Genomic DNA, 15,605 nt, shown 5'->3' on the forward strand with positions numbered 1-15,605 from the left:
TTCACAACATCCTCTTCATCACCAATTCGTCGGCAGGGAGTTCCGCATACTCAGAGCCCGACCTAACGGAAGCGACAACCAAGCCTGACGAAACCCACCTACCTGCCAGCAGGACTGACGTTAGTGAGTCTGTAGTGGCAGGAGTTCATTCAATCATCGGTCAGAAGAGTTTGTAGCGTGTTACGGTGTTTTATCGCCAGCCAGAGCGCTTCAGGTGACCTGTAAGTCTGATGTATTTAAACATCCCCCCACCCCAAGCTGTGCAGTTTTGACCATTATAATTACTGAGCCGAAAACAAATGATGGAAAAATGAAATATCAATGCTACTTTTATTATTAGCACTAGTGTTAGCTGTAAGACAGTGACTATTTATGACTATTAAAACGACTTAAAAGAAGGCAAAGTTTGAATGAAATAGTGACACTAACAATGATATTGATAGTAGTATTGGTTTTGAGACACTTATACACACACTTTGTATTCCAACTACAAACATTTGTCACAATCCCAGATAATACAAAGCCTTCAAGCTTTATTTCAATCAATAATGATCAATATTGTTATCAATATTATCCCTTTTTTTCTGTAAAGCCACCAAAGTCCAAATAGTAGCTAGGAGAACACATTGGGATGAATGAGTGCACATTTAAAATTCAGAGGAACCTTAAAAGGAGATCTGATAAATTGCCTCGAGTGATGTCACTTGAGACAGTACTTGGTGGGGCTGAAGACCAGGAGTCTGAAAATGAAAGAAATTTGGGGGTGTGGAATTAGAGAGAAGTGAGTTTACCAGACCCACTCCTCATCTCTGTTTGAGGCTAACTGCTTGAGGCTGCATTAGCCACTACTAGCATAACACAGCCAAAACTCTCACAGACCTGTCAGTAGTCAGTGCATTGTGGGTAATGTAGGCGCTAGGATTCCACAAGGAGGGAGAACGTGTGGAATAGAAAAAGCAGATATCTCTTTTTCTGCTGAATCAATTGTTTTGACTTTTTTAAAACTGTCTATCTTAAGTCCAACATTTTTATAGGAGTGCAATACTACATCACTGGAGTGCTCTTAAAACCGCTCACATTTTCAATGAATTCTGGAGCCCCCTGGTGGCTACGAGGCTCTATGCAGCTATATTTGGTTTTAGATAGATCTTGTTCTTTTGTTACATCATTTACAAAATTCCTGTCATATAACTGTACTGTATGTTTTAGCATATAATACAAATTTGAGTGCCCTTTAACCAGCACTCACAAAATTAAGTGAGAACCAAATGCTTTTTGGTATGTAGGTGTATGTGTATATATATACATACACACACACACACACACACACACATATATATATACATATATACATATATACACACACATATATATATACATATATACATATACACACACACACACACATATATGTATATATACACATATATATATATTGTAAAATGTATCAGTTATAGGTCTAAAATTTGGATATGATCCTGATGTTTTTGAATTTTATCTATTATTATTACAACCTTTTCATATGAATTCAACGCAATGTAGAGTGCTATGTGTTTCCTTGTCAATGGGCAACTTAAAATCATCGTCTATGAAAATCAAAAAGGCATACAGAGTAGCTAATTAAGGAAAACGTATATATTGACAGCAGCAATATTGAAATTTTGAAATCCTGAATAACCAAAGTGACCTGAGCCAGAGTTGTCCCATTTAAATGGCAAATAAATCGGATTACATGTAAACGATCACTAAGGCCTTTTCTGCACTTGAGTCCGTCGTAAGTCTGAGCAGCGAACAAGTGAATTTGATTCCAAACATATCAGCACTACAGCATAGCTTTAATTTATACTGTACATACAAAACAGAAGGTCTTCAGGAGTTACAAGTATTAAAATAGGTTTGCATTTCTATATATCAATAATGTTTACAGTGTCACCCTTTGAAGACAGGAATTAAATGAGATCAGAGATGACAATTACAGTATATACAGTACAATTAAACTTGACAGCTACAGCATTAAAACAACATGTACAGTCAGAAACAAAGATTTAAGAGTGAACAATTGATGCTTTTTGCTCATTTGATCAGAGTTCAGCAAACTATGAGAAAATAATGATGGGATTCCACTGGGACATGGTGGAAAATGTACCCCAGTATCACAGAGACTAGTTTTAAACTTGATGGTGACTGTTTGGCTAGAGATACCCTGAAAGCGGCAAACCAAAACCCAAAAGCAAACCTCACATCTCGTTGCAAAGGGACCCAAAAGAAAGTTTTGCATATCCAACTGAAACAAAGCGCCGGCATGGTTTCAAAATGCTGCACACTCCCGTTTCTTTTAATATTGATCCATTTGTCAAAAACAAAACCATTAAATACGGCACTAAAGGGTTCGAAGGATGTAAGAAAATTAATAACAAAAATATGTTCCCATTTTTAGAGCATCAATAAATAGTAAATCAGATTCTGAGAGGGAAGGTTAAAGGCGTGATGCAGTATGTGGTCAGAAAATGCCAGGACACCATTGACTTCTGTCTTCATGTGTTCCTGCTGAATGAAAAGTGTGCCTCTAAAGTTCGACACCGAGTTCAGACAACTCTCAAATTGGCAATGTAACACAATAAAGCTCAAGTTGAGAATTAAACTTCATGTTGTCTTGCATAACTGCAACGGTTACCTAACTGGAGCCTTTCATCAGGTGTTTTTCCGAGCAGCTGGGCAGAGGAGGAAACACATTCTGGTTGCTATTGTTTCTGTGATAATTCTGCAGGCTCAAGAACATACTGTACAACTGTTCAAACAATAAAGAACTTGGAAGGAAAACATCCATTTGTTTGTATTCATTCAACCAACCAATAGGTGAAGCTTGCTGCGTGTAGTCCCTTTACAATCTTTTATCTTTATGGTGCAAGAGGCCAGACTGAGCCAGTGCTCATCCAGCTAGGATGAAAATACAACCTAGGGAGTTCACTCCATTTTTTTTTTTTTTTACCATTATTAGAGTTGCATTAGTAAGCATTGCAGTATTTCTTTGATGTGTTTAGACTGGGTTTCCAAGACACATGCTCCCATCCTGTGCAATGGAGTCAGACATTTTAACATGTCACAGTAGGAAAACACAATTAACGATGGCTGAATTCATTTCAGCCGCTTCAGTTTCAGTGTCCTGTTACTGTGCATGGTGGCTGACTGTCTACATGGCTTACTGGGACGTCTGAATAGAATAGAGTCATGTTTTTAAATGGTATTAGTAACACATGCACTTTTCCTACTGTGACGAGCAAAAATATCCGCTGTGAAAAAGGCCTGTTTATAAAAAACACAGTCTGACCATCTGGGAGATCCATAGCGGGTCATTCAATTAAACAAAAACATTATGCAATACAGAGACGTTGGTTGATTAAGTAAGAGAACAGAAGACTTAAAAAGTCTGACATCGAAATTCAAATCATTAAAACAAACAAGATCAATTGCAAAGTGCTTTTGGACAAGATTATCTAATTCAGCTTGAATCAGAACTAGGCCTGCCTGTCAGCATAACTGAGGACGACACCACGTGTTTTTTACTGTGAGCTGTGCTCATGTGAAGAATCATGTAACATGTTAGCTGTTAAATAGAATTTTATTAATTAATAGCCTTTTAGAAACTGTATCTGAAACTGGTAAAAAAAAAAAAAAAAATATACAATCATGTATAATGCCTGATTTTAACTGGCACTGAAACTACTTTCATTTCAGAAAAACGGGCTGCAATGGCATCATGTAATCCAGTTTATAGCCCTCTTGATGCAACATGAGTATGAAGAGAGATTAAACTTCACAATTCTGAATTTGCATTGACATTCCTTTATCAGCCGTTATGCAATTCAAGTTTACACTGCACAGGAAAACACAGCATGAATATAAACATCTAAATCTCTGAAGTTTTAATGTTTCAACTCATTTCCTGTTGTTCTCTGCTCCTGCTAGTGAAGATTTTGGTAGTTTTTAGCGAGGTTTTCCAGAGTCTGACCAGTTAAAGCTGTTGGTGCGGAGTACCCATTCAAGGAAGATACTCAAGACTTTTAAATCAAGCTAGTTTTCCACCTTATATTCAACTATCGTTATCTTTTCCTCAGTACCATTCATACAGTATATTATCAAAAATAAAAGGATGTGAAATTCTCTGTATCCTGTTCAAACTACCTGTATGTTGCTTATATCTCACCTTCAAATGCCTGTGTTAAAAAAAAAAAAAACTAAATCAAATAGGAAAATAACTGTACTGCTTTGTAATGAAATGAATAAAAGTACATCTCTCACACACATAATGACGGATCAGCTGTTAATAGTGGCAGTCCTTTCTATGTTGATTTCAGAATACAACTTTGCCAGGATGGGTTTTTATTCATGACAGGAGGAGTTTGACTTCCTTTTTTGAACAACATTTAATCTTTACATGGAATTTAAAGACACCTTAGTACCACCCACTTCAAGGTACTAGTGCTCCGTGTACAAAAAAAAAAAAAAAATTTGTCGCATCACTGTTTCCTGTAAATGAGGGCGTGGTCTCCCAGTCACCTGCAGAGGTTTACTTTCTTGTGCGTTAGTATGTGATTGTACAATCTTGTGGATGCTTTTCATGTGTGCACTCTATATAGTTGTCTCGTGAAAATAAATATACAATTTACATCAAAGTTAATGGGCATCTATAAATGACCAAAAGGGTCCCTTATGCACTTGGAAGAGAACTAAATTAATCTAATAGAAATTAAAGAAACCTCCAATTCCCAGAGGTCTACTTCACATTACTTTACCTGAGCGACTACGCCAACCTTTTGATTTCTGCACTTACTCCACAAGGAACACAAACTATTTGTTGCCATATCACAATGCACAATACCAACCAGATGGCCTACCGTTTTAGCCTAACATCAATAAAGTGAATAGCGGATATGTGTCCGCTCATGCTTAACTGTATCCATTTCCACCTATTGCACGACTGCAAAAATCACAATTTCAACCGAATGTGCAGCTGTAATCCTGATGTTTGAGAGAGCCACAGCCAAGACCTGCTCAGAGATTTCTTATTATAATTCTTAGAGGATGAGTATAGAACTGCACTAGAGATTGATGTAACTTTCAACAAATATTAGATCAGATAACTGGCTAAAGAGCCTGATGCTGGTATTTAATATCGCCATAATCATGTCAGCATCTACACAAAAAGAACAAAACGCTCAAAGAAAACTAGGTGTTCGGGGTTCTCCGTCTTAACACAAAGCCATTTAGCAGTCTGTTTGAGAGCAAAGGGCAATGATGCTCTCCTCCCACCAGAAAAAAAAATCTCAACGCTATAACCAATCCCTGACCGGATGGGCAGAGAGGAGTCAGTGTTCCTGCTCGATGTCCTGTCTGTCTCGGGCTTCATGAAACCAAAGTGTGACATCAGGTTTGTAGTCACTCATTGACGTCCCAGATTTCAGATAGCAGCGGGGGAAGCTTCTTGTCCTGGAGGCGAAGGGCAAAAACCTGCTCCGAGTGGACACTACTTAGTGTACGAAGGCTCACCAGCTTCATCAGCATACGGGGAAACATCAAGTGATCCTGAGGAAACCATTGCAACAATTAAAAAAAATAAAATACTACTAGAAGAGGACAGGAGACCTTCTGCCCTACAGTCACTTGTGCAGCATGTCTGTAGGAATGATTAATAATGTTGGACAGAAGCCCTGTTTTCAGTTAGATGTAAAAACGTTAGAATTGAAGTTTCTCACATGTAGTAGCTGCATTGCAGTAAAAACAGTTTCAAATCAATAGCCTTTCTCATCCAGTTCTCCCAACAGTCTGAACAAAACAACGTAACCTCAGCCCTGACCCAACATGCCTGTTGTGATGACGACAACCAGGTTATGCTGACATACTGTCGGTCACAAGAGAGGAGGTTATGTGAACCGTTGGGCACTTACATTTGGTCTCTTTATCATGATGTAAGAGCGCAGTGCGTCCACATAGGGTTGCTGCAGCCTCTCCACCAGATCGTGATCCTGAACATTTGGCCGATCTAAACAGATGTTTACCCAACAAAACAAACAGACACCCTTTAATCTCTTTTATTACAGGTTATCTGATTTGTCCCATAAAGAATTGACAGGGGCATCATTAGCTTTAAATACATCTGCACTCTGTGTTTACTGAGGATTCACTCGAGGTTGTGTAGTTTATAAATTCTGACCTGCAGAGAAGATGTTGATGGCGATGAGCAGGGCATATTCGGCCTCGTCGAGACGCAGGTCGTTCATTCCTTTTGAGAACTCAAAGATGGGGTTAATGAACTCAAACTGAAGCCCTGAGGAGGTGAGAGTTGAGAGAGGACAAGTAAACAAAAAGTCACTTTAAAGAAGGAAACATGGTGCAATAACACAATCTGGGTTTTAGGGCCTCCTTAGCAACAGGAGAGTAATGATTGGAAACAGTAGAGTGACAAATGTTCATTTTTCTAAATAAATTACATACCATAACACCCTAACCCTGCGTTTATGAGTTTCATATGTTGTAGTTCATATCTGATGGTGACTGTCTTAGTAAGAAATTAATATTTACACTGACAGAAAAACTTGATTTAGTCTGATGATACGTTTTTAAAACAGCATGTAAGTAAGATGGAATACAGGCATTCAGAATGTTTATCTTCCATAAACATTTCACAGGCAGTAATGGGCAAATATACCTGCTTTGGCGAAATCCTCCTTATTGTAGCTGAAATCTTTCAGAAATGTAATGCTATCAATAGCAGGATTGTATCGCCGAGATGTCTCCAGCAGCATAATCTGAGGAAGACAAACACGTCTCGGTGAGTGGAATATTAATATACAGTCAAACGACGGGAAGCTGTCAAAAATATGCAGGTAGCAACTAAGTTTGCACAACAGCATTACTGATTATGACCTTTCTACCATATTTTGAAATAAGTCCATTGCTCTTTCTTCTAGAGAATTCCTGTGATTTACAATCAGTGATGTACAGTTGCAATGCCTTACATTAACAGCTAAGATTTCAAAATTAAAGCTACAGCTTTAATAATAATATATCAAATAATATATCAAGATGAACTATGACAAACCTCAATGGTAGATGTCTTCAGTAGAGCGATCTGGTCCTCTCTTGTGAGCTCCAGGAAACCAGGAAGCTGCTTAGCAAAATCCACAATCTCCTGGACTGACATGATTGCTAGCTCAGTGAAGTGGGCGAATCTCTGCTGACGCACCTCCCGATTCTGCAAGTCCTGACTCTGTGGCCACGGCTGTTGGATGCACAAGCATATGTATGAACTGGTTTGCACGGACTAACAATTCCCTTGATGTGTTTTCAAAAAGACAGACAGACTCAGACACAGAACATTGTGGGTTAAACCTGGACAGAGATGCTCTAATACAATATGCTTTGACCAGAGATTGACAACAGATGTCCGTGAACACATCAGCTGTCACACAGTAACTACAGTTTGGCTCTGCAGCAGCTACAGATGGGTGACAAATTAAAGGGAAAATCTGACTAAATGAATGAAGAAACATTCAGATGCTTCCACGCAGGTGTATTGCATGGTGTAATTAAGTTGATTCTGAATTAAGATGGCAAGAGATAAAGATCTAAGTGACTCTGAAATAGGGTTCATTAGGAATGCGATGATACTTGTTGAGAAAATAAATTTGTGATACAAGTATGTGATGATTCAAACAAAAAATGATTTACGATACTTTTTTAAGCATCTACTTTTGATTTTGCACATCACTAGCATCAGTAGCTGTATCAAGGTGCGAAGAAATGCAAGTGAAGGTCCCAAAACTGCAATGCACAATCCTGTTTGCAGGATCGAAGGTGTGACAGCATGTTGGCTCAAACCGTTGCAGGAGAAAAATGAACTACACAAATAGAAGTTAATAATAATAATAGCGTGATCCGATTGTGCAGTGAGCATGTTGGGTTTTGTTCTTCAAACATGCCCTGTCTTTGAAACACATTGGGGTCAACAAGTGTTAAAATGAGGTGTTACGGGATGGGAGCTTCAAAGGGCTAATCACAGAATTGCTGTAATTACAGACAATGCAAGAAACACGCATGTTGCAGTGAGAGAGGCCTGGCTAGCATCAAGTGTTTTGCCCACACATTAAACTTGGCCACCCAAGTGAGTCTGAGTGTAGCCCGCATCAGCTGCTTGTTGGGTCAAGCGAGGCAGTTTGCAGCCTTCTTTCACCGAAGCTCAACAGCCGCCACTGTGCCGGCATCTGAACACAAAACGCTGGAGCCTTCCATCGCACAAGCTAATCACTGATGTTGCCACGTGATGAAACAGCAGTCTGGATATGATCGAAGCCATCTCGAACAGAAAGCAGCCTTCGCAGCAGCTCTCCAAGACACAGACGACTGACAAATTGCCCATGAAATCGATGCTCTGGATGGCTCAGACATCAGTGATGCTGAGGACATAGTAAGGCTTCTTCAACTTCTGACACAAGCCACCATCGTACTGCTATGGAACAAACTCAACTGTGCCTTAGTCTTACAAGTGCTGCCTCTGTGATAAAAAGATAAGACCCATGTCTCTGTGATGCCTACATTTACTTTCTCCTTTCCATCTCTGCTAATACGCACCCATTTCACTGTGGAGGAAACAGATGAGGGGCAGTAGGTTCCAGTAACCCCATACCTGCAGCAGAAAAACCTGTTAACCAGCCAAACACAGCAAATGAAGCTGAGCTGGAACAACCTCCTCCCAAGAAGACAGCATTGGAAGGCATCCCTGGGCGGACTTTCAGCACAGTCCATCAGTGGGACTTAGGCAGAAACGAATAAGCACAGGAGTGAAACATCCACTTCCCTGACAACTCATGTGGTGGAAAAATCCTCAGCTGTACTCACTACATTCCCCTCTAGCAAAAGCATACCTCTCCACACCAGCCACATCTGTCCCTTGAGACAGGGACAGCAGAATGTCCAGAGATCTCAGCTTCTGCCTGACAATGTAAAGATGCTGATATTCCTGACAAAAACGAAACTAGACATGAATACCAAGCCAGAAACACAGGCCTTGTATGCTTATTTGAAGAGATTTTCTTTTATGTACTGTTTATTTATTTATTTGATTTGGGATTTGTTTTAAAATTCAATTTATTTATTTTTTGTTTTTTAAGACAAAATATATTTGAAACATGTATTGTTTCGCATAGTTTATTCCCTACCTCATCCATAATTTGCCTACAATTTCATTTTGTTAAAAAAAAAGACAAAGAAAGCATCAGAAATCATATCAGTCACCCAGTATCATGAATCATCAAACTGGAAGTTGAGTGTATAGTTACATCCCCAGGCTTCACTGCTCACCGATGGCAGGAGCTTCAGTGACACTGCTCAACTGACTAGTGTTTCAATAGGAACCATGACTCAACTGCCATTTGCACGTAGATCTACGAGACAGACATCAGCAGATAGCGTTGGAAATTGAAGTTGACGGCACACATTTGATAGCAGTGACGCATTAGTGTGATGTGTAAGAGCGACTCTTCCTCAGGTGACTGAGAATGTCAATGGAGTATGTGATCCGACTGAGTCAGCAAGAAGTCTATTGACAGTTACATATGGAGGGATATTACAGCAGGGTTGCGATACATAAAGCACCCATTACAAAGATGGATGCACATTTGACAGTTCAGTGGTGCAAAAAACACAGAAACCGGTCGACAGAGATGTGGGAAAAAAAGTGATATGGTGAGATGAGTCATCTTTCACCATATTCTCGACTCGTGGGCGAGCACATGTGTGGTGTACACCAAGAGAACAGTACAAGCCTCAATGCTTGACCCCTACAGTGTGGGGATCCGGTGGCTCTGTTAAACTGTGGGGACATTTTGCTGCCATGGTTTGACTTCAAGAGACTTGTAGAATCAATGTCAAGGTCCACTGAAGCTGTTCTGGTTAGCACAACACCTTAGTAAGACATTTTATGTTGTTTTCTCCTTTATTTTGTCACCCCTCTTCGTACTTTCTCCCACAAACTGCCATGTCTTGGCAGAAACTGATCACCCACATTTAATACCTACCTTGAATGCAACCCCTGTTACTTCTTAAGTGAAGCTAATTTTATTGTCCCAATTCATAGCGAGTACCACAAACCACCCGACAGTTTGAAGTTATTCATGTTTGCCTAATGAATTTAGGAACACATTCACTGGTGACTATATGGTTCATATTACAAAGAGACAATTCACTGGTCAAAAACAATCCAAACCTATCCTCTGAGACGTTCACTTACTGTCACTTTTGGTCGGTCAAGGAAAGACCTCTTGTTGCATTGCTTCTGCATGGCCACCAGCTTCTCAATCATCTCCTGCTGCTGCGGATCCAGTGCGGCTGCTTCCTGTAGAGGGGTGGGGGTGACCACCGTGGACGTGCGGGCTGTTTCCTCCTCGTGCTGCTTCTTCATCTTCTTCAGTCTGATTTGTTCCTCAGAGAGCACACCTACAGGTAAAAGAGGGATGCACATCTTGACTACAGCTGAAACCCTGAGTTAATGAGATGCTGTCACGATTTTCATTCGAGCTGCAATCCCACATGCCAAAATGGAGTGCAATCTAGCTTTTCTCTACCTCTGATTCATTTGGCATTCAGACACTCACACTGCTCCAGCATGCCTGCCTCCCGACACTTGCGCAGGCGGCACTGCTGGCACTTGCGGCGCATGTACATGTCCATTTCACAGCGACCGTTGTTCTTACAGGAGTACTGGGCACTTTTAATGACGCTGCGTCGAAAGAAGCCCTTGCAGCCCTCACAGCTCAACACATTGTAATGGAAACCAGAGGCCTTGTCCCCACATACACTGCACACCTCATTGCCAAGCATCTTCGGAGCAGGCCCCTTCTTTCTCTTCACCGGCTGACCATCTATACACAGATAAAAAAAAGAGAGAAGATAAACCATATTAAGCACTTTCAACCATCTCAGTTATGGAAATTCTCTGAAGCATCAATTTGTATGTAGAGGGTTATTTGATACGTGCTGGAGGCTAGGCAATGTCTGCTTCTCCACTCTCATTTGAATGAAGAAAGAGGAGTACTTCTAGGCATCCTATCTCGACAGAGATAAGTCAGAGACAGCTCTGTACGCAAATATGCAGGTACAAAACCCAAGACACATAATGCAGATTCACAGAGTCACACACATCCTGTCATATGTCTTCTGAATCCAGATCGTCTGCATACATCTGCATAAGAAAATACAGTTTATTTCTAATGAAAAAAAAGGGTTTTGTGGCTAAAATTCACAGTACTTCATCAACCTTTTTGCAGCTGTGAGTCTGTTTGCAACATAATAAATGCACTGAGTTATCAGTTTATTAGATACACCACAATCTGATCTTTTAAAGGCTGTAACTAGTGGTGGGCTGCATTTAAGTCTCTTGACCCCTATTAATACACAAAAGTTTCATAAATACAAGAAAAACTGCAGGGCTACTCGAAAGGACTACACTAAGTTGTACAGGTACACCCCAGAGTGCAACTTTATTTGAAAAACGTATCCTGCAATTAGGATAGAGATTAAAAAGAAACTTTTAAACTGAAATATTAAGTATGCTAGTTATTGTATCATAAAAAGAGTGAAGACACAAGAGTTGCAGAAATTAGAATTAACACCTTGAGGCTATATGTATCTGCCAACCAATCAAGTCACCAGTTGAGCAGTTGTGGTCACAGTTAGCTTGACCTCTAACCTCCAAAATCGAATCAGTTCATCTGCGAGTCCAACTTGACGCTTGTGCCAAATTTGAGTAAATTCCCTCAAGGGGTTCCTAACATACTGCGAAAAAACATAGTGCCCCTGGGCACGGCTGTTCCCGGCGTGGAGGATACAGGTTGGTCTAGTCTGAGGAAGTTGTCATGCCAGTCCAGTTAAACTCACAGTCATACTTGAGGAAACTCTTCAGAGACACATGCCTCTACATTTGATTCCAGATTTAAAGCGGGTATATTGGGGGCTGACAGTGAATGTAGTTGAAAATATACTTCCATAAAATGTTAAGATCACCATTTCCCTGCATCCTGACCAGGACGCTTGCTCTCATGTCTCACATTTCATCAGTGAATGGTGATGCAATCAGTGATGTCCTGTTTTCCATTAGCGATGACTAATGTTGACTAAAGCAGTAAACATTCACAGACACTACACATTGTTCTACCAGAAACACATGTAAACACTACCTCCAAAAAGGATGTGTGCTAGTTTCTTTAGCTTAGTTTAAATGTGCTGTATTTTTGTGTATTATATATAAGTTCTGGGAAAACGCATTAAAAGTTGTGTACTGCATCTATTTAAAGTGAGTACTTTTCTCTCACCTGTGCTGGCAGATGTGTCACCTGCAGCTGGATCCAGCTTAATGTCACTCGGCTCTATTGGCAGAGGGCTGCTCATCTCAGTCAGTGAAGGGCCATTATGGGGGGGGACTGGGAAGTCATCTGTGTGAGAGAGGTCAGCCAGCGACAGCAGGCCGTCATGCTTCATTGTGGTGCTTCCACTGCTCTCCTCAACTATGCAGTCCAGCTGCAGCTCAGAGGCCCCATCAAACACCTTACTCTCATCTGACAGAGGACACAAACACATTCAAAACAACCACCAATCACCTTTTAACACTGACACATTCATCAACCAAAAGCTGGCACACGACAGAAACATACATGCAAAGTAATACTCATGGTATAAATACTAATTCTGTGAAGCTTATAATATTACACTTTTGATGAAACTGCTCTGTTCTGAGGCTACAGAACTCAAACTAGTCACATGTCGCTTATGGATGCATTTCAGAAAACTGTTTCAACAGACAACCATGCATACAAACTTTGTGGCAAAGTAAAACAAAGAGATGTACTGAGAGCACTGATCCCTGTGCAGTTTGACCTCATACAGTGCACTAACACAGACAGTTCTTCTTACCATGACCAACATCTGGGATATCAGTCACAGACAGCGTGGACATCTTCTGCACAGCAGCTTGTCATAACGAAATCAACGTGTACCTATGCAATAAAAACAACAGTAATACTCAATTTAAAATGGCAATTTCACCAAACCAAAGCCAGAGCTGTGAACTCAACCTTGGTTTAGTGTAAGTCAAAGAAAAGTATAACCAAAAAAGTCCATCAAGCACATTGTGTATAGTACTCATATGCAGGCCGTGAACACATTCAAAACAGGGATGTGGTTAAATTACATGAATGTTGGTGCAATTATGGTCTTACACAGCACAAACTGCTTCTTCGAAAGATCTAAAATATGACAAGTAGAATTGACTCAGATCCTGCCCATAAAAACGCATGTACAGGAAAGCCAACTGGCTCCAAAGCAGAAATGAAAGTTTGTCATGTGGCACATATGGATGCATTTCAGGAAACTGATTCAGCAGACTCAGACTCCATGCATGAGTTTTGGCTATTCTTAACTAGCCCGAAAGAAGGAAATCCCAGTTTAAAATGATGGGCTTTCTCCAATCTACTATGACAAATAAAAATGATAACTCATAACAATATCTAGTAAGTTTATTATTATTATGTCATATAATACAGAACAGTGCTTAAACATCCATTTTATGCCAATCTCCTGTTTTATCAATTGCCAATTTATCAGGTCCACCTAACTAAAATGCAACTTTATGGTAATTTTGGAGGCTGTAGTTGGTGCTGTCTTTAAACTGTACTGTAAGTGAAGTTATGTCGGAAACCGGCTATTCTGTTTAGCACCTGATTCGCAGACAGCAATAATCACGGGGACACAGACAGGGCCTTTAATACAACAACATTTTTCTGAATCTAGAGACAAAAATGGCTTTGAGCTGAGCAGCACAGACTACAAACTAGTTGTGAGATCTAAATTTGGTTTGCTAATGTTAGTCTAGCAGTATTTTTACCTAATAAGTAATGTTGGTCTGCCAGCTAATAGTCCTGTTAATTTTATGTGTACCTTTGCGTGAAAAAACAAACTTTCTTTAATGGGACAGAACTACCCAATATTACTTCAATTCTAAACAACTTAAATATAACAACTGGTCTGTCAACTCTGGAAATCAAACACTGATGTCAGGTGCCAGCCTGGTAGTGATTTCTAAAACTTACTGTCAGGCCCTGCAATACAATACTACAAGACAAGTAATACAACAAAAAGTTACTTCAGAGATTCCTCAAGACACTCACAACAAAAATCATTATCAACAGCTGTGACGAATAAAGAGGAAAGCCATAATAAAGTCCAACTAATAAGCTTTAAAGACCACAGTAAACCAGTAAATTGGTTATCGTTGCAGCTGACCAAGTTAACAGCTTTCACACAAATTTGCTGCAAAGATGCAATGAAATTATTTTTCAGTTTTTCAATAATAACCTATATTTTTCCATGATACAACTTAAATGTTTCCACTGACAATTACAAGGCACCTCGCTCTCCATAACATCGATCGATGCTTCCATAAAAACATTTTAATACAAAGCCCCATTTAACTCAAATTATACTGCCACAGTTGCTCTGTGACGGGCTTAGTGTTGAACTGACCTTACCTCTGAAGTTGATGTCTTATTTATCGCCTATCCATCTTGCCCATGTGAGTCCACAACCTTAGTCTGTCGATACCCCTGCACTGATGGAAGACTTGCTTGCCCGAGGAACCTTGAGGATGCCAAAACCCCAGTGGCTTATTGGCGGAAGTTTAACGACTCAATATCTTGAAGAGAGTGAGTAGGAAAGGAGACGAGTCCCTTTCTACAGTGCCCAATGGGAGACAGGAGGGAAAACAGAGAGAGGGAGGGAGGGAGGGAGGGTGAAAGAGAGAACACAAGAGGTTACTATTGGTCATGTGCATGGCTCTTAAATCCCCACAGGGCTGTGGTGCTCCAGCCTTTGCCTCTTTGAGTATTTAAGCAGCCCATTTTACTCAAACAGCCTCAGACACCTGAGGATGTTCCCATCTTTTTTCCAGTTCTTTCAAAATATAAGCAGTATTGTCGTCCACTGAGGTCCCAGTCAGTCCAGGCTGCTAGCACTCATGGTCTGTCACAAAAATGTCACACAGCATATGAAAAGAAAATTCACAAATAATACATCTAGCTTAAAGGTGTCAGTCAGGCCACTGAAAGAGAAGACTACAACCTGAAGGCACTGAGATTTAGAACTGGTCTAATACTCACATATTGAGAAACCACAAATCAATATGTCAAACGCCATGTCAGCATAACGGTTTGTAAGTCTAAGCTTGTTTGACTTGTGTTATACAAGCTCTAAAATCTGTTTTTATAGACCATAGGTCTAGTAATCAAAGGCATCAACTTTTATTGGGTGAATTTACATTCTTTGGTTGTAAAACCATTCTACTCTGACTGTGAACTCATGTCATCCCCACCCCAAACTCTCTGTTCAAGTCCAATGTCCCCTGCGTCTTATCAGCCAGCCACCTTTGTCCATGTGCGTGTTTTCATAGACCCTGGGAATTAAATGGAAGCACCAACAAAATCAATACAGTGCTGAATAAAACCCAAACGGTTATGGCTACAATGGCACAGTCATTATCACTTTCTAGAAATGATTAAATC

At 40.1% G+C, this 15,605-nt stretch overlaps 1 protein-coding gene across 2 annotated transcripts; it reads right to left on the minus strand.

Annotated features, from left to right (window-relative positions):
- Positions 1–1,820: 1,820 nt before the first annotated feature.
- nr1h3 (nuclear receptor subfamily 1, group H, member 3) lies at positions 1,821–14,773 on the minus strand. 2 transcript variants are annotated; one of them, XM_041937017.1, is made up of 10 exons: positions 14,577–14,773; positions 12,964–13,046; positions 12,366–12,608; positions 10,650–10,916; positions 10,286–10,491; positions 7,100–7,279; positions 6,707–6,806; positions 6,212–6,325; positions 5,946–6,040; positions 1,821–5,583 (listed from the first exon to the last, which is right to left on the minus strand). In XM_041937017.1, exons 2-10 carry the CDS (start codon positions 13,004–13,006, stop codon positions 5,437–5,439), a joined length of 1,395 nt encoding a protein of 464 aa, XP_041792951.1. In that variant the 5' UTR covers positions 13,007–13,046; positions 14,577–14,773; the 3' UTR covers positions 1,821–5,436. The 2 variants fall into 2 exon arrangements, with proteins under 2 accessions (XP_041792951.1, XP_041792961.1); XM_041937027.1 differs by having other exon boundaries at positions 14,572–14,773.
- Positions 14,774–15,605: the final 832 nt, after the last annotated feature.

This window comes from Chelmon rostratus, chromosome 1 (assembly GCF_017976325.1).
Source record: "Chelmon rostratus isolate fCheRos1 chromosome 1, fCheRos1.pri, whole genome shotgun sequence".
In the NCBI taxonomy this organism is placed as follows: Eukaryota; Metazoa; Chordata; class Actinopteri; order Chaetodontiformes; family Chaetodontidae; genus Chelmon; species Chelmon rostratus.